The sequence below is a fragment of the Nomia melanderi genome, chromosome 2 (assembly GCF_051020985.1).
Source record: "Nomia melanderi isolate GNS246 chromosome 2, iyNomMela1, whole genome shotgun sequence".
NCBI lineage: Eukaryota > Metazoa > Arthropoda > Insecta > Hymenoptera > Halictidae > Nomia > Nomia melanderi.
Genome location: NC_135000.1, coordinates 22,587,716 through 22,606,864, shown reverse-complemented (window position 1 = coordinate 22,606,864; position 19,149 = coordinate 22,587,716). Strand labels below are relative to the sequence as shown.

General features: G+C 41.8%; 1 protein-coding gene across 16 annotated transcripts in view; it reads left to right on the top strand.

Annotated features, from left to right (window-relative positions):
* PIP5K59B (Phosphatidylinositol 4-phosphate 5-kinase 59B) overlaps positions 1-18,650 on the top strand; it is a 45,077-nt gene extending 26,427 nt beyond the window's left edge. For 12 of the 16 annotated variants that reach the window (XM_076365220.1, XM_031976663.2, XM_031976665.2 and 9 more), the window contains 4 exons: positions 610-817; positions 1,682-1,893; positions 4,539-4,639; positions 12,594-15,570. In XM_076365220.1, coding sequence (XP_076221335.1) covers positions 610-817; positions 1,682-1,893; positions 4,539-4,639; positions 12,594-12,752 — 680 coding nt within the window. In that variant the 3' untranslated portion in view covers positions 12,753-15,570. Of the gene's footprint in view, positions 1-609; positions 818-1,681; positions 1,894-4,538; positions 4,640-7,006; positions 9,587-9,661; positions 15,571-16,101 lie in introns of those variants that run through there. The other 4 variants (XM_031976670.2, XM_076365223.1, XM_031976671.2 and 1 more) reach the window with 3 other exon arrangements.
* Positions 18,651-19,149: the final 499 nt, after the last annotated feature.

Sequence of the window (19,149 nt, the reverse complement as noted above, 5' to 3'; positions counted from 1 at the left end):
TATTCGGACTGACTTCAATAGGAAGTGATCGCTGTTTTCTTTTCTCAATGTTCCAACGATCCAACCAAAACGAATTCTTCGATTAAAAACATTTACCAACATAACGCTTGCACATACTTGTACAGTGAATCACACACAGCGTGTTCTTTGCAGTGTGACAAAACGGTAGAAACCGCTGTTAATGTTGCGTGCTTAATGTAATCACCGATAATAACACACCGTTGATTAGCATTTAAATCCCTATTGTTGCGATTACGAGATTAACGTAAAATGTACAATTTTTATCCTTACTTTTTCGATTATATTTTCAATCGAACCAGAATCTCCCGAAAGAGGAAATGAAAATTTCTCTCTGTAGCTCCGTTCACGCTTAGCTTCTTTGTCTCACGGATTAATCCTATCGATTTATACGTGTTCAAGGATTTTGTTTAATAGCCACCGGCAATCGGAGATCTTTTGTTTTTCTTGTAAATTATTGTCCTTTGTTTTCGGTCTACCGAGTGAGACCCTCCCGTGCTGAGAACACCGATCCCATTAGAATCCTCCGATGACGAAGCCAAGCACACCGTGTTCTGTTCATTAGGGCTAATTGTAGTGCGCTTTTTGTAGGTGGCACCCTCCCTTCCACCTGCTCCACCCCGCCCCCGCCCTTTGACGATGCAGTGCGCTCGAACGACCAAACCCTGGCTTCCGGTGGTCAACTTCAGCAGGGTGCACCGGCCACGATCTTAACGAGCAGTCTGAGCAGTGCTCAATCCAAGCAGAATAAGGTCGTGCACCACGTCACCCTTACAAAGACTTATCACGATGCCGTGAGGTGAGTGAATCACTCTTATCTAGATCAATTGCCACTAAAGTATCCCCTTCAATTCGCCTGGAAACAATGAAAACAAAAATCGTACGATCAAACAACTGTTTCTGTTTAGCTTCCAGTGTTATACCCTATTTTCGAGTGAATCAGGAAACAGGAACATACTCATTGTCTAGATTGTATTATTCCTCCAAACAGAAATTCTTACATCAATCCTTTGTACTCCGAACATTTTCAACGCTTTAATAGTTCATTTCTATAGTGAAACGTTCAAGAATCTAAAATTCCGTTTCAGAAAAGAAAAATTGCAGGTATACGTGGATTTACGTCTTTTAATTCGTTTCGAAAAGAATTTTGCAACCTGACATTAATGTAACGTATGATATCTGCGATGTAAATTATGTCTCTATAGCAGAACCAGCGGAGTGCAAAGGGTTAATTGAAACAGTTGTACTTCGTTGGAAGTTCCAAGAAAGTAAACACTAAAACTACCAAACCATCAAATCACCTAACCCGTACTCTTCTACAAATTACAAAAATGTATTTCTTAAGATTTCGATTGGTGTATACTTCAGATTTTGACTTGGCTGGTAGCTTTAGTGTTAATATCAAACAATACTGATCCAACAATACTCACCAATGACCGGAGCTTCCAAATGACGTGAAAACAATTATACCTCCTAAGATAACTGACATCCAATAAAAATATTCAACAGCGTAAATAAATAGATAATAACGTAACTTAAGAATTGTAGTATCGAATAATTCATAATCATTTCTTTGTATTTTCGCTATAAAGAAAATGACACATAAAACGCTGAAACTTTCCGTGGCAATCAACGTGTAATCGATCTTCGATTGACGTTCCAGCATATCCGACGTACACCTAGAGAGCAGCGGCAGCGGAAGCGGAAGCGGCGGAAGGGAGACGAAGTCGTCGCTCAGCGTGGAAAGCGGTGGCAGCAGTCGCGGAGGAGGCGGCCTCACCTGGACACCTCCTGCGGGCAGTGCGGAGGGCTCGACGCCCACCTGGACCGAGGGCACCCCGTCCTTCACCGAGAGTTCGAGCAGCGGTGACGCAGGTAAGTTGCTCTACGCGCTGAACATCTACTACAGCTCCTGAAGGGCCCCACTACGTGCCTCGAAGACTCCTTCGTTTTACTTCTTCTGCTTCTTCTTCTTCTTCTTCTTCGACCTCCGCGGCGAAAGGATTTGCACCGGGTGTACCTGTCCCGTTGATTGTCCGATCCCCTTCTCTGGACCCGAACGCAGCTGCGTTAACCTCTTGCGTTGGCTTCTCAACTTAACCCTTCACAAACGAGGACACGCCACAAGATTGCTCCTCGAACAGAGCTAACGTAAAAATATTTGTATAGACGTGAAAGTTCTACGAGATAGTCAAAAGAAATCGGCGGATCGTTTAAATGGATTATATTTTTACTAGTAGACTTTACAATACGTAGTACGGGATTACGATCCCGTTTCCTATAGAAGATATTCTGAACATTGAATGAGTCCGATCCATTGAGAATTCTATCTTTCATTCGATAGCTCCTTCTTCTCTTCGCGAACGGTGTGATTTCCAGTGAAATATTCTTCTTAACGTAAACGAGGATGCCTGCTATTTGACGAACTTCAACGATTCCAACTCAGGGGGTTAAGAAAGAGTAGTAGAGTAGTGTTTGAAAAGCCAGTATATAGTCCCCGAATTATGCCCTGCAAAGGCGATGTAATCGATACCGTAACAAGTAGGAGTTTCGTAAGGAGTTTCAATTGTATCGGGTGACGGGCAATCAACGCGGCGATCGCGCCAGCAACCGGAAGTCTGATTAACGTGCCACGATTTTGAGGTAGTGTTCTGAAACAAACTATGAAACATACGAAATAGACGAGCCAGCATCGTTGTCCGTCGTCGTATATTATCGTCATTCGAGTAGAGCTCGAAGCATCGAGGGCATTGAACCATTTGTATACGGATACGTGATCTCTCTGTAAGAATACTTATCGTTCTGTGTAACGAGCGTGTACGATAATCACACGGTGCGATTAAAAATCGAGAGACAAGCAGAATGTAGTTCCCGAACACAATGTAACGGACACGTGAATTAGATGTACCGAAACCGCGTAGCCTAGCAACCGCACGGAGACACATTCGATCGGTGAAATTCAGTTACGTCTGTGCGACGTCAGGCTGTCAGCGTGTGTCCACCCGAATCGGTATCACGCTCAAACGACACCGTTGCCGATCGCTGACCGGTCGATTTCCACGACGAAGGAAACGCGCCGTATTTGTGTTCGTACGAGTCCATCAGCTGCCATTGTGTTCATAGGATCGAAGACGATTAGAACAATAGTTGAGCCCGTCGACACGTACCGAACGAGATGTTCCAGTGCCTAAATTTAATCTCATTGTCTATGTGTTCTAGATTGTAGTTCAAGGTTGTCGTCCGTAAGTGTTTAACTTAAGAGAGAATCATACGCGGACACGAATACACTTATACATTATTGACTCGAGAGCGAAGATGCCCGTCGCGAATGTATTGTGTGTACCGTGTTCACAATGACAATTGTGTACGAGAATCGGCGGCGAGCATCTTCGACGGTGTTATGTTTTATCGAACAATGACACGATTGATTTGTCCACGTTAAGTCGGTGGACATCGAACAAACATTGCCGGTGTTCCTTAGTCCTGTCTAGGTGATCGTCACGTGGAAAGCCTTGTCAAAACAGTCGAAGACCTATCTTAGTTCTTCTTCTTTTTTTTTTCGTTTTCTTTTCATTCTCCTCAACAATGAGAGCGACAATAAAGCGACGATATTGCAAAAACACAAGACCTCACTCTCATTAAAACCCCGATCAGACACACACCGTTCTCTTACTTGGCGGTATGTTGACTCGCACGCTATTCTAACGACAATCAGCATCGCCTTAGAACCGATGTGCCTCGAGATAAGTTTCGATTTTTACTCTCTTTTACGATCTACTACTTTCTCTCTGTCTCTCTTTCTCTCTCTCTCTCTCTCTATCTCTCTCTCTCCCTCTCTTTCTCTCTCTTTTCTTCATTACTGCTACACTTGGCATATACGAATAGTTGTAACACGCTTCTTGTCACTTGTAGACACGGATTCGTAGGTTCTGCACGCTTTTCTATTCTCTCGACGCATCTTGGTGATCTTGATGATCAAGAAGGAACGCTCTGGTGATTGTTTCCTGGCTAAAGGACGATAGACTTGCATAGAATACGAATTTCAATAAGATTCGGTATAAGTTCGACATTTGTCTTTTCGCCAGCAAAAAGTTTATTGATCTCTTCTTAAGTGTAATGACCATCATAACGTATGGTCAATAGAATCTTTCTTTCGCTTGATAGACGATTGTCGGAACGAGAAGCTGTGGAAACGTTCAGGTAGTAGAAATTGTTCTTCTGCCACACTTTATTCGACAATATCCGCGATTCGTACCAGTAAATCAGAAAGCGTGTCAAAGAAACTCACGAATCCTGTGCAATTCTATAATTCAACTGGAATTTCTTTAGCCGGACGAGTCATTGGAGTGATCCTCTCTACCTCAACACCTGAGTCTACAGTTTTTACCCCATAGATTGCCGACTCGGCTCGACTCGAACACAATCGCTAGGCAAACACGTATCTCTGCTCCGGTGATCGTCCAGCTGCAAAACCGGCGCTGATTTTTCTCTTGCACTATGACGACTAACGATCATTTTAGGTTGCCCGACGACGCCGATCAGGGGCAGCCAGCGCCAAGACGACGGAGGGAGGATCGCGGCCACCGTCGAAGAGGCGCTTGCCAGTCTCACTACCGAAATGGTAAGTTGGTAATCGTAGCTTCCGACGATCGGTTGATCGAGAAGACAGAGTCGGGCGCTTTAATGATCGATATCGAAGAGAAACGCTACCACTGAATGTTACGCCGAACCTTGGCAAAATTCCAATTCAATTAAAGCTCCTATACGAGCTATCTCCAATTTCTTCATTAATTAGCTATTACAACAAAGCTAATCACCAGAAACAAAGGAACAAACTCAATGTTCAGTAAAATATATTTTACGCGAACACGATTTGCCTCTTTTCAGTTGGAATCGAATGATAGCCTTTTGGACTGAACGTACATTTAGAATAAAGACCATTTTTTTACTAACAAATTATCGATATTGCGTAGCTTAGCTTCAATCTTAAAGGGAAACACGAGAACATTCCTTGTAGATCTTCTAGCTACCTTAATGTCAAGGTTACCAAATTGATCGACGACAAAGGTGCACTGTCCGATGCACGGTAACTGAGACTCTGTCTTCTCCGCCCGATTCCAGCAGGCGGTAAGTGCACCAAAGTCGGTGATCGATCGATCGGACTGTGTAAATGTTTTCCCGAGTGGCCGAGGGTTTCTTGTAACTAATAAACAGCCCCCCAGACGACCGAGCGGCGTGAACCGTCCGCGTCTCGAGGAGTAAACTCGGGGCACTCGCTCAACGCCACCGTCCACGAAAAGTGGAAACACTGACGAACGATCAGACGCTTACGAGTCGGCATTCAATCCTCGTGTATACCTCTAACGTCACTTCTGTTCAAACCCTGTCACGTTGAACACGCCGCGGTATCCATGATGGAGCGCCGGTTCTTCAGTCGCGCGGCGAGCGTTCCAAAGCGTTCCATTCAAAGCTTCTTCAGATGATACGACGCAAAGAGTTCTTTTTCTATTTTCACGAAAATGTACACACGCAACGATTCGTCGAGGATCACGGGCAAGATGCATGAGTAGTCTGATCAGCTGGACAACTGATCACGACGCACTTTGCCAATTTTTCTCGTTGCTTCGAGCATCTTGGGCTGAATCTTAGCATAGTCCATTTTCTTAGCAGTTTAACGTCTATTTTCGTACTTCGCCGAGGCATCCTGGTAGAGGATGTTGCATGAAGAGTCGGATAATCGGGTGATTCGAGGAACTATGCATATACATAGCTTGGGACCTAAATATTAGTATTTAACTGATCGCAGGTTTTGCGTATTTGTCGAATTCTTGGTCCTCTAAAGATCCATATTGTAAAATATTTCATAGAGTTTCATCGTATTTTCATTATTCACCTTCAACTACGCTGTGAGAATAAGGAGTTCATTTTATTCTATAATGGCAAAGTCTTAAGAATATCGAGTCACGAAGTTCCTGTTTTATGTGTGATGTCCGCTTGGTGATTGTCAAGAAATCTCTAGAGTCACGTTCTCGAATCACCGGTCTAAACTATTTTCACGCAATGACGATTCCTTTTCTCTCTCTTTCTCTACCGCGTTACGACACGTCGAACGCATCCTCGAATTTCTGCATGCTTGCATAGTAGTGTACGCAACCGAAGATGACCGCCTCAGCGTTTGTTTCTCGACTTTGCCTGGGCGAGCATTTTTCACGAGGTACACGCAAGCTCGCGCCGATTAAATGGCTTGCGACACACGAAAGAATGCCGTGCGCATTGCGGCCGCGTAAAATTCTCTGCGGGTAAATTCCATATTAACCCAGTATCAGTCCAAAGTACTCGTACCATAGGGAAGCATTTCAAACGATCCCGTTAGCGACACATGCCTGACGCGTAACTGGAAAAGCTTGTTCGGGGACACGTGTACAGGGTAGTTCCATTACTTTTGCATCATTAACGAGACCATTGGAAAAGTATATCTACTAAAATTACGATTTAAAAACTTGTAAGCCATCGTGAGTTTTATCACAATTAATTCCTCGAGTTCCGAACTCGAAACTCACGTGTGACTTATTTTCGCATTGGCAAAGCATACGTTGACAGAATATAAATTTTCCAATGAATTTAATCAATATCATATATATATATATAAACATTCATTTGAATATTTGGAATATTGATTAAATTCATTGGAAAATTATATATATATATATCAAGTTTAAAGTAGTTAATTGATTTTAACCCTGTGCACGAAAAGACTGAAACCCAATCTTCCCTTCTTCTCGTGGAAATGTCAGATCGTTCTGCCAGACTCGCGATTGAAAGAACGGAGCCCGACAGAATAAATGCATTTGCATTCCGCCTATTTCCGGGCAATCGATTACCGCAATACGCGACGAAAGAGAGACGAGAAAAGAAACCCGCTTTGGAACGCTCTCCGCGCGAGGAGGTCAGCCGATCTGAACGCTTTCTCTCTATTTCCTCAAATCAGGAGATACTGCAGCGCGAGTGAATGCACAACTCATCCCTCTAACCCTCCGTCGGTTCCGTGTGCAGCGTTGTGCCGTTCTTGGATGGCTTGCAGCCGTCGTAGCGACGAATCTTCGCAAAATAATGCAAGAGACGATGATCCGGATAGAATGGGAACGGGACAGCGAACAGACGAACATTGACGAACGAAACCTGGGTGGGGGAATGCCTTTTGTTTCCTCTATATAAATATTGTTTTTTTTATTATTATTCATTTTGTTGGGAGAAATCGTCGACGCGAGAACAACATTGCCGTTCCTCCCTTCGCATTTCTGTGTCCTAGACGATACGATTGTACGATATATTCCATGATCTGTACTTAAATCATTTTTTCGCTTCGATCGTTCGATGGATTCTTTTCGGGGGCGAGCTCGATCGAGAGAGATCGAGAGCCTCGATCCCCCGGAAGCTCTACGGATTTCATTAATTGTTTATCGTGTTAATCAACGTTACGCGTATTCACGCGCGACCCACTTTTTTCCGCGACTCGAAGGGATTCAATTCGACGCGGGGTCGGCGACTATTCGAGGTTTCGGGAAGGCCGAGAAACTTCGCGCTCGCTCATCGTGATATTAAACCACGGCCTACAGTATTAGTGGACTGTATCATACTCGTTCGAGATCCAAATGTCCCATGGAAAATTTGTTCGTGGTATTTTTTCTATTTCGGGCCAGTTTATCTAGCATAGGTGATTGCGAACTGTTCTTGTTTTCTTGCCGATGACGTTTTGGAATGTGTCGAGCTGACTGTGATAACGGGATCGGGAAATGAATCCGAGTTTCTGCTTTCGCGGATTTTACACCTTTTCTTTGCACGATAGACACATATCAATCGATTGTAAGCATTGCTTCGTTGAAAGAGATATTAAAACAACTCTGAACTTTCAAGTAATTTCACCGTTGTTCTTCATATTCAACGCTTCTCAATGAATATAAAGCGACGTTAACATCATGAAGTATTTCAATTATTTATATACATTCTCCTTGCTGAACGAAAATTTCTTTTATCAACATCGCGAAGAGCCATGATTATTCAGGAGATTTCTTTAGAGTGTCTTCCAATAGATACCGCGGTATATCAAAAGAAACAATTGAATAAGCACGTGCGTTAAGCATTAGTCGATTTCCCCGACATAAAGATGTTCGCGTTACAATAGAATTTCATACCATAAAGTAATAATGATCGCGGCAGGAACAACGGTCCGTTATCACAATTAGCTCGCTCGCTCTCTTCCGAGTATCATGCGGAGCAAAACAATCGTTATCGAATCACTGACGGTATGCTGGGAGTCATTCCGGTTCACCTCGACGGAGAGAGAGACCGTCGGCGGAGAAATAATCTACTCATCACCTCTTCATCGTAACTAACAATTACCTCTTGTTACGTCGGTTTAGTAATTGTAAACGGTGAGTGGGGTCACGCTCGCGTTCGCGCGTTTGCCCGCGCGCGCGCGCGTGCGTGCGTGCGGGCCGCGGGACGACCGGAGGAGGAAAGGATTACGCGGCCGCGAATGGTGAATAGATGTAAATAATATTTACGATCCAATTAGGACGCAGCCTTCAGTCCCGTTTTTATTACGATTACAGTATAGCCACCAGTCGTGTACATGTATCTTATATATATACATATAATATGTGTGTGTCTCGCATTCTTTCTGTCTTCTGTACGTAATTATACATACGATTATACATATGTACACATTTAAATTGAAACGTGTATACCGCATACTATCGGGTGGCCAATGAACTCCCAGGCAAACAATCGAGGAGTTCGAACGGTGAACGGTGCCGGTGTCAGAGAAATTGGAAATTATAGTTTCTTTCCCTTTTTCCACTTCTCGATCTCTCTCTCTCTCTCTCTCTCCCTCTCTCTCCCTCTCTCGTAATCGTTGAGAAATGTTAATTCCGCGCTGAATACGCCGATAAATTGGCTTTATTAGATAGCACTCGGATTTTTATGATCTTTCATTTCTGTTCAGTATTTTTATCTTTGACACTTGCATCGTACATTATTCCGATTGCTCAATTAGAATCGTTGGAACGAGAAAGTTTTAGCTACGCTGAAATCGTGGGCCGTTATTAGACAGTATGGACGGAGGAATTATTATAATCGAATTCGGAGACAGATTAAATTCATGTTCGTGGAATTCCGTTAAATTCTGAAGAGTTATCGTGCGGTGGTCGATACAACGAAACGAAGTACTTCTTTCCCGCGAAGCTACAGCGGAGTTCGGATTAGTGCAACGATTTCGCCTCGGATTAGTGTTGTCAGATTCATCTCGCGTGAAAGTGGATATGATGTGACATACCTTTTCTTTTTGTAAAGCTATAGCGAGGCTCGGATTAGTGCAACGGTTTCACCCCGGATTAGTGTCATCGGATTCATCTTCATAATTTTCTTCTTCTTCTTCTTCTTCTTTTTTTTTTTTAATTTTGTCCGCGCTTCGCCGTTCTCGTTCAGTGAAGACTAAGAAATGAAGTAACTTCCATTGATCGCCATTGTAGTGCCATCGAACAGGTTCGCGATCGGATTGCGCTAATCCGATCCTTGCTCCCTCTCTCTTTAAAATGTTTCAGGGTCGTCTAGTATCCCCGATACAAGGTGATTTTGATTTTAGGAATTATTGAACGAGTCGCTTCAGGTTCTGCCATAGGTAAATGAAAGATTTCGGGTCGTCGGAGAAGTCATTGACCATCCAGACGCATATTATAAATACAACTACGCAAAACTGTATTATACGCGATACGAACAGAGTGATTGGCAGGATTCCGATGCTACCGTGTACGTATATATATATACATATATGAATGAGCAAGAAGTTTATATATACATATATATATGTAGAAGAGGAAGAGAGAGAGCGAGAGGGAGAGAGAGAAAGAGAGGGAGTGACTGGGAGAGAGAGCGGGAGAGAAAGGTTCCATTTAGTCGCAGAGCAAAGAAATATGTAAACGCGTTGCTGATATTTAAATGATAGGCGTGAGAGTTATCGTGAACGTTTTGAAAAACCAAAATGTTGTTCAATTTCACGTACATATACGTGCGTATATATATATATATATGTATTATGGTATTGTCCTTGAGAAAAAAAAAAACGCTTTCGACAGTCGATATATATGTATATTGTATTTAGGAAGTGGTGGTAACAATCTAGTCGCATCTCGGTGATCGGTCCGCGATTCTTCTTCCTTCGAACGATTTCACAGCTTTAAATCGTGTTGTTACGCTCTCTAGCAATTGTTTTTCATTTCCTCGTTGTAAGTTCTGTTTTTCTTTCGTTCTGTTGCGTTAGCCACGCTGGTCTTTTCTTCTCTTTTCTTTGGCCCATTTTTTTCGGCTGTCCATTTCATTCTTTGCTCGATATTTCCTAAAATTCACGTACAACGACAATTAATGAGAACAAGCTATCGATTTCTTTTTCCTCAGTTTCTTTTCATCGTGCTCCGTTCAGTCACTGAAACTTGGAGTCGCGATTACTTACGTTTACCGTGGCATTATGACAATGCATTGGGAAAAGAATTGATTCTATACCGAAAAATGTGTTCCAGGGGAAAGCGACTTTGCACGTCAATAATCGTAGTGGCTCTCTAAGCGAGGTCGCTGTATAATTCTTCTACTCATTTGTCATTTTGTCATCATTAACGAACATTATCAAACCATCGAAGTCACTTTTCCCTGAATGAAATATCGTATATAAAGTAGCTTCTTTTATCATATCAATTCACTTAGAAATTAATAATAGATTCAATCCTTTTTCCAATCAAACCGTGCATTGCGACGGTGTACTGATCTCTTTTTTTTAAATATTCCGATGCGCAGCGATTTCTTATTCGATGATCGTAAGATTATAGCTGTATTAAGTAATTATATATATAATTCTACTTGTTTAATACTTCACGGCAACGAACGAACAAGTCAGTAAAGAAACTCCGAGTTCCAAGGACTGAACCGAGGCGTCGATCGATGTAACATTCGCATGCGGATCGAGCGGCCGAGAGAAAAGGAGAAGCTTGATAAACTCGTAGCTTTGTTATCTCGATACTCTTCCACGAGTACCACGTATTATCATTATTGTTATCGTAGCCATTGTACGAGAGGACAGTACGGTCTTTATTAGCGATCTTGAAAGTGTGATATTTTTTTAACGAACATATCGCAAGTACGTTCGAGTTCAGCGAGTGATTTCAATGCTTGCAATATTAGTGAACCATCTCCGGGTGCTGGAGATTTTCTGGGAGGATTAAGAGGCGAAACGAAACGGGATCGATGCCCCACGCTCAGAGAACAATATCGTGCCAATGCTCACATTTATTTATTTAATCCTTTGTCATCCATCTACGCGCAGAATGAACTCCTGTTAAACATTTTAGATATTCGGATTCAGGAGGTCTCATATCGAGATACGATAATTAACGCGTCGGTATTCGAAAAGGTGCTTCCCTTCTATCTTCTTCGTGTGTTTTCTTAAAATTCTCCATCCACTTCAGATTTACTTTCAATACTTTTGGTGTTCGTTTAAATTTGGGAATTCATAGAGAATCTATTCAATTTCAATCTTGAACTGATCTTAAAGGTATTAAGAATATAAGTCTATTATTTATAACAGGTTTCATTTAAAATTCTAATTTGATATTTAGTTTTGTCGTTCATCGGTTGCTAACAATTCGATTGAAAAGTTTACACTTTAAATAATGTCCATTTTAATTTCTCGAGTAACCTTTACGGTTGTCGATGCGTTACGTTGAATTTCTCCGAGCGTCGCGAGTCGAAGATCCGTCGCTTCTTACGCTTTTCTTTGTCGCAACACTCGGTGTCTGTCGATGATCGTTCACGAGTTGTTAAACCGGCATACGACATATCTTGTTCTGTGTCCCCGTGTGTGTTTCAACAGGGAGAGGATCGTATTAACTTCATTTAGACATTAACCGTCCATCGTTGATTAACCTGGTTGATCTCGGCTTATGTTTTGTCAACGTTCTTATCTCGTTTTGCGTGCTTCCTATCACGGTTTCTACGTGTACGTTGAATCGTTTGTATAACACACAACGTGGAACTTCAATCAGGAATACTCATTTTATTTTCATTCTTTCACAATGTAAGTAATCACGCAAGTAGATGCAGCCTTTCTGCTCTGCTCTATTTTATTCTAACTTCCGAATTGTCATATGTAATTTGTTAGATTAATTATGTTAGTTACGAATACTCGAAACATTAATTAAATTATAATATTCAATACTATTTCCAATATAGCGACAAAATTCCATTGGAAAGTCGTTGACAAATGGATTTCACTAATGTTCTATCTGTTCGACATTTCAATTTCTCATTTACCAAGTGGATGTAAAATTATTTATTAATTCTGCCGCATACCGAAGACAGTATTGGTTATTCATTCCTATGATTCCTTATCTTCTGAACTGTGGAAGGATAAAAATAAGGTGTTCAATTTCCACTGTACAATTTTAACTAAAGCGTCCGAGGTCTGAATTTCGAGAACGATGCAATAAGACACGCATCCCAGAACTTATCTGTTTTGTCCTCGTGTTCAGAGGCGAACGAGCGACACCGCGACGGATCGTGTGGAGCAAAGAACGTCCCTTTCGATGTACAGGCAAGTGAGAACGAGTTTCAAACGCGCCAGCGCGCACCGCGCGTCGATCATGAGGAGCGTGCAAAGAGCGTTAAGCATTCAGCATCGGGAGCCGTGAGGATCCAAGTGGTAGAATTATTGAAGTCTTTTGAGATCAAAAGTAGAAAAGAATCTAGCAAGATCTGCGGTGTTTTCGCGTACAGATGGGACACACGTTCAGAACACAAAAGTGGAGAACGATTCGAACTAACTACCTGAGATCTGTGATCACGTAAGAAACTCTGACAATTGCTGTTTTTGATGTTTATCATTCGGTAAACAGATACTCCTCGCGTCGCGAAAATTCGAACTATTGAATGTTAGAAAAGTCTCTTTAAATGTCTCGGAAATGAATTATTCAGTTCGTGTTTTATAAGCTAAACCCGTTTGATAACACCTGCAAACAAACGGAGTGAGATTACAAGTGTAACATTGAAAACCTAGTGTCTATGTTCTAAATCGAAACTATGTATTCTGAAGTCTCTTATTTAATAGACGATTCATTGATAAGATATTTCACCCGTTCCACTCCAATTCACTTATTTATTCTCGCGTTCTTTATCTTCTAAAGCAAATCAGAAAGAGTAATTAGCCTACGCGAAATTCAACACACAAATTCCACACAAGCCGTAATCTTTCATGCAAAAATAACTCATTAACGGATCAAACTGAATGGTAATGAGGCTTTTCTAACGGTCAACGCAATTCCACTTAGCCTAGCCGTAGAAACTGCGCGTCTCTCCTCGTTATTGGAAATAATCGATGCCTGTTTAACAATTGCGAACGATAACAGGGCGCAAGTTCGATCTTAATCCTCTCGTGATCGTAGCTCAGCCTTGCGTCTACATGTCTACTTAACTAACTGCGTAAGAGTTCATTCATCTTTTCTTTATTTTTCTCTCTTCTTTCTTCTTATTATTCTGTTTTATTTTTCCTTCGTTGCGTGAACGTCGTCGTGTGCGTGCGTGCGTGCGTGCGTGCGTGCACACACGTCTCCGTGATTGCTCGCGCGAGCAACCCGAGAGGCGAGAGAAAGTGCGGAGCCTCGCTGTCAAGGGAAATTGTCAAAGCAATAACAGGATCGTAATCCGACGCGGCGAATCGTCTTCGCGACGCGACGAAACGCGCTGGTGATTTCCGATTTCGCGCCGACTCGCTCAATGGGCGCGACCTTCTCCGCGTGATTTCGTAATCTCGGTGCAAACGTACCAAGGAATTGCCAGGACGAACGACGATCCGACGGGACACGGCTCGCTTCGCGATCATTCGAGAGTCTGCTTCGATCTTTTCTTTTCCACGGGACGATTCTCGTGCACCTTTGTTGCTCGTATATTTGGCATCGCGTAGACGCGTAGTCGATTTTTATCGCGATACAACATTGATTTTAGAAAAGGAGACGCAAATGAAACGACGCGGAGTATAATGATATCTATTTTTCAGAAGTAAACGTTGCAGCTCGATTACAGGAACAGTACGTTGATGATACGTAGACGATTGATCGAGAGGACACCGTTAGCAATGTTTTTATAATGACAGTGATACTTTTTTAAAAGTCTTTGCAAACGTATGAATCGCTAAATTAGAAGTCATTTTCCGGTTTATTTCGTAGAGCGGTTATTCTGTTCAGACTAAATTCATTTGGTAAGCTTCTTATTAATGTTCTGTTATAAAGTGACCGCGATATGGTGGTGCATATTAGTACCGTGCTCTAAAAGAAAAGACGAAGAAGTCTCTCCGAATTTCAGAACTAGACGTCAACCGTGTTCGCTACGTTCATTATCCGTCTATTATGTTCGAAGAGGTTACGGTTTTATTAAAGAGCCAATCGGACGTAATTTACTCGTGCCTACATTCACCTAACATGGGTTACTCTGACTAGAAATTGTCTCTCTGTCTCTTAAAATTTCGCCGAAAGTGTTTCGGCAAATGTTTGATGCGAACGCAGAGATATCGTAGAACCGACGTGCCATGGAAAAGTGACTCGATAGAGTAGGAAGTTGCGTGCATAATTGGGTTTGGAAGAACTGATGCGAGCGAGAAAGTGTTATTGGTCTAATTAACCCTTTAACAATAGCATTTCTATGAAAGGAATATTCATAAACGAATAACTGCGGTCCTTAACGCAAGCTTACGTTTCAATATACTAACATACGAAACCATGAATTGAGAGCAATTCAGTTCCTTTATAATATTCCGCAGACGATTTATAATATTCTAGTCTTATCGAAACGTGTTATGAATTGCAACCAGATTGCTAAATACAATAAAAATCTTAATCGTGGCCCGGTAAAGGTTTCATTTTATTGTCAGCCTTTTGAAAACTTTGACGAACAATATATACCTCTTGTCTGAAAATCATTAAAAAAATCTTCAAGCTTGCAGAAGCGTCCATAGTATAATAACATTTTCAAATTGTCAACTATCATTGTATATATCGTTATATAAAATGAAAGTTGAAGGGTTAAAAGGGGAGAGCGAAGGACAGTGATGGTCCAGATGGCGCAACACCGATACTCGCCGGCCATCTTGACGCCCGCCATTTTGTTTCGATCCTATTCTTAATCGTATAGTTACTTACAGACAGAAAGGTTCCTTCTTTTTTTCTAGTTGAGCGCCAAACACGGAACTATCGAGATATCGCGGCAACCGGTCCATTTCTGTCCGACCCTTAATCCACGCGAACGAAAACGTACGATCTACGTTTGTCACGAATCGAGCAACCGATCAAGTACCGTCGCCGGAACGCTCGCGTTTCGAGCGTGCCGTTACGAAGCGAGCTGTCGCTTGACCGAGATTTTCCGGCAATACGTATTACAATTATTACCATTATCATTATGATGATTACTATCACCATGATTACTGATATTATTTAAATAAAGCAGTTACTATTATTCTTACGATTGTTTCTGTTGTACTCGTACATGAAATTGAACTCGATCATTTTCGTTGGGAATCAATATTCGACCAAATTGTTTCATGAGTATTTCACTTTTTTTTTGTTTTTTTTTTTTTTATTCAAATCCTATTTTTCCGATACACCTTTCGCAAAAATGAATTGTTACCCTTGTCTAAAAGCTTATGAGACAATCATCACTGTACAGGATACGTTGAAATTTTGTTATAGAAACTGAACAACGGTTGACACTATCAACGTGAGTTATCTCGACGAACGAGAAGCAACCCTTCCCCGATTGTATCAAACGTTTTTATTTATCCTTTACGTTTGTGCGCGCGTGTGCGATCGTGAAAACGATCGCTCCGCAGAACGTTCATCCCCCCCCCCCCCCCCCCCCGTTAAAAAACGATCGATCGATCGATCCTCCGATTAACCGTGAAACCCACGTCTCACCCTCGGCGCACTTTATTTTTACTTTCTTTTTACCGATATTTTTTTCTTATCCTGGTTTCTTTATTTGCACCCGTTTCAGACCCACCTGTAGTCAAGCGAAACGAAGATAGTTCTGTACAAAGACAAACAAAAAAAGAAATGAATGCAAAACGAACACGAGTAACACGAAATGTTGTGTGTACGAGAGAAAGAAAGAGAGAAATTGACTGCGGAGCCTGTGAACCCTCGCTGTCGGCGCATTTAGAAAACCCTCCCCCTCCGGAATTACCGTGAAAATGCATTAGGACGTTGATGTAAGTTCACCAAACCACGTAGGCATAAGTGAGCGCAGCTTAAAAGTTATATTTATAGGGTGTTCCGAAAATATCCGACCGAGGAAACGGCCGTTCGCGTTTCCGACACGCGTTCCAATGGATTTTTCCGTCGAAACGAAAAAAAAACGCAAGATCACTCTCGCTCGCCGGATCGTTTTATAAGCAACGCTATTCTTTTAAACAATTAAAAAAATAGTGCGATTGCTGTTGGAAGCTTCTATGGCTTCTCAACAATCTTCCAAATTATCGGGATTCGATTACACCCCTGCAATGCTATCGGTACCACAGGTAATAGTTACAAAAAGAAACTAACGAGAATAAATACGAGAATAACTAAAAGGATATATATGGAGGATAATTTCGGAACATTTTATACTAGCGAATAAGTGATCGGACCGAGACGACCATTTCGTTAGCGTCTATCGTCTTCTCATCGGATTGTCTGATTTTTCCGAAAAGAACTCAAAGAAACAGGTCCAAGCGTCTCGAGCCGATATTAGACAATTAAATTATTTAATTTATTTACCACCTTGTTTCCTGTGTACCACCTAGAATTTTCAGTTTCCCTCGTCGGACTCTGGTTCACGTGTACACACGGTAAACGTAACATTTCTGTGGTCCTTCTACGGATAGACTGCGTGCATTTATGTCCTCTGCCTTATTTCTTCCTTTTCCGTCGTTGCTCCAACGATGAAACCATTATCGCTGTATCTCTATCTCGTGTCCAACTGCTATTAACGCGTCGTGGAATCTCAAATTGAAATGTTTATGAAGTAATATCGACGTGTTGACGTTAAATGTTTTCCACGCTTTTCTTCGCATTATCTTGTTTCTTTTTGGTGTTATTCCGGCGTGACCTAAAAGCGTCGACATCGTGTTTCACAAAACTGTTCGTGTTCTGTTCGTACACTGCCTAGCGAATGTTGCACTGTCACGTCCTAGCCGTACAACTCCGACGGTTTATTTACTGGTCCTTAATTGTCCGGAGCAAGATATCGTTTAAGATTCTTCGCGTGTCGTTCTAGTTTAGTGTAAAAATTGTGCAGCTATAATAAACGATCGCGCGGATCGGGTATTACATCGTCGATCGTGATTCACGCGGCAGGTGATTCGGCGAGAAGTTCCCTCGGATACCGGTGAAACTCGTACGAAATGCGACGTGTTCGATTCATTCCTTAGTTTAAACAAGTTTCGCGGCAGTCCTCTTCGAGTTCGATTTCTTGCGAAGTGAGACACACAGGCTGTTACATAAAGTGTACGCTACCTTTACAATGAAAATCAAATCCAGTGAATAACACGGAATATTATTTGCCATGTATATTTCAGTTACCAGTATTATAAAGATGATAATTATTACCTACATAAAATCAGATATAAAAAGAGAACATTCGATTCAATCAAAAATTCTATCCAGTTAGGACTAAGATCGATTTCAATGACATTATCCTAATCTTCTAAATCCTCTACGTACATCTGTCTTTCATCGTTCCTTTACTAAACACATATCACCTAACAAAAGCATCGATACACTGCCAATTATCATAAAATTACCCTACCAAATTCTCGATTATCAGAATCACCGAACTTCCTATCTTTCCTCAGATTTCATTACGATCGCAATTCTCCACGTAGCGGTTACATTTTACGAAACATCCTGTACTCACGGTATCGCAGAGTTAAAAGATCGGTGATAGAAAATCGATACAGCTCGCAATACACGATATTGCGATCTCGCGTCGAGACAAATGAATTCGCTGGCGTCGATTGCATCGATTCGCACGGGAACTCGGCCCGCTTGGCAACGTTCAAGCGCTCTGTCGCGACGTTCCCCTCTGTATATATTTACTAGAAGATGTTTACATACATGTATAAAAGAAAAGAAATATATATATATATACGTATATACATATTGTTGCGTCCTGGGGTACAATATGTTTGTGTGGAACATGTACACATATAGATGGACTCGTCATGTATGTACGTCGATGCATTTATATAGGCGCGATCCTGCGCGCGTTCCTGCATTTTCCTCGGCGACACTCTCGTCTCGATACCTCATTCTAGCGCGTGCAAAATTAGATCGCACCCGATGTACGATATATATATATATATACATATACATATAAGGAAGATACATATATATGTATAAATTATTGTTGCGTTCTATTTATTTAACGGGAGGAGCTGGTCCTCCTGCGGAGAGGAGACTCGTAAGTCGAAGGGTTTTCACTCGGCTGCCCCGAGGGAGATCTTCCTGGCAATAATTGTTGTAACAAATAAAGTTTCCGAAGATAATCGTTCAACGGTGTTGTCGTTGCCTACCATTCTTCATCTTGCCTCCGTCCTCCTCGTTTTCTTTTCTCCTCCTCAATCTGATTTTATAGGTTTCATGGTTCTCGAGGTAGGTAACTGTAGCATGGCTGTTCACCTGATGCACTCTCATTCGCGCACTCACCAAGCATGACTGTATTAATCTATTAACAGGAGTCCCCGAAACGAAATGGGATTTCGTGGAATTATTGGGTTGAGTCGTAGATATCATCGCTGATGACGGCAATGCACTGAAAAGTAATAACGAGAATCGTTGAACTCCGGGATGATCGTAGGATGCAGCCGAAACAGAGAATTTCTAACGAGTCATGGAAGAACATTAATTATAAGATGCTTCACGTGAAAAACAGTGTCTTGAACGAATATGTAACCGATAAGTAAGCGTTGCGTGCAACCGAACGGGACGAATTCTGGCACGCGAGTTTCCAGTGATTCGAGAATTAATTAATTTTGTTAATGGTTCGATTAATTGGCGTTCGATG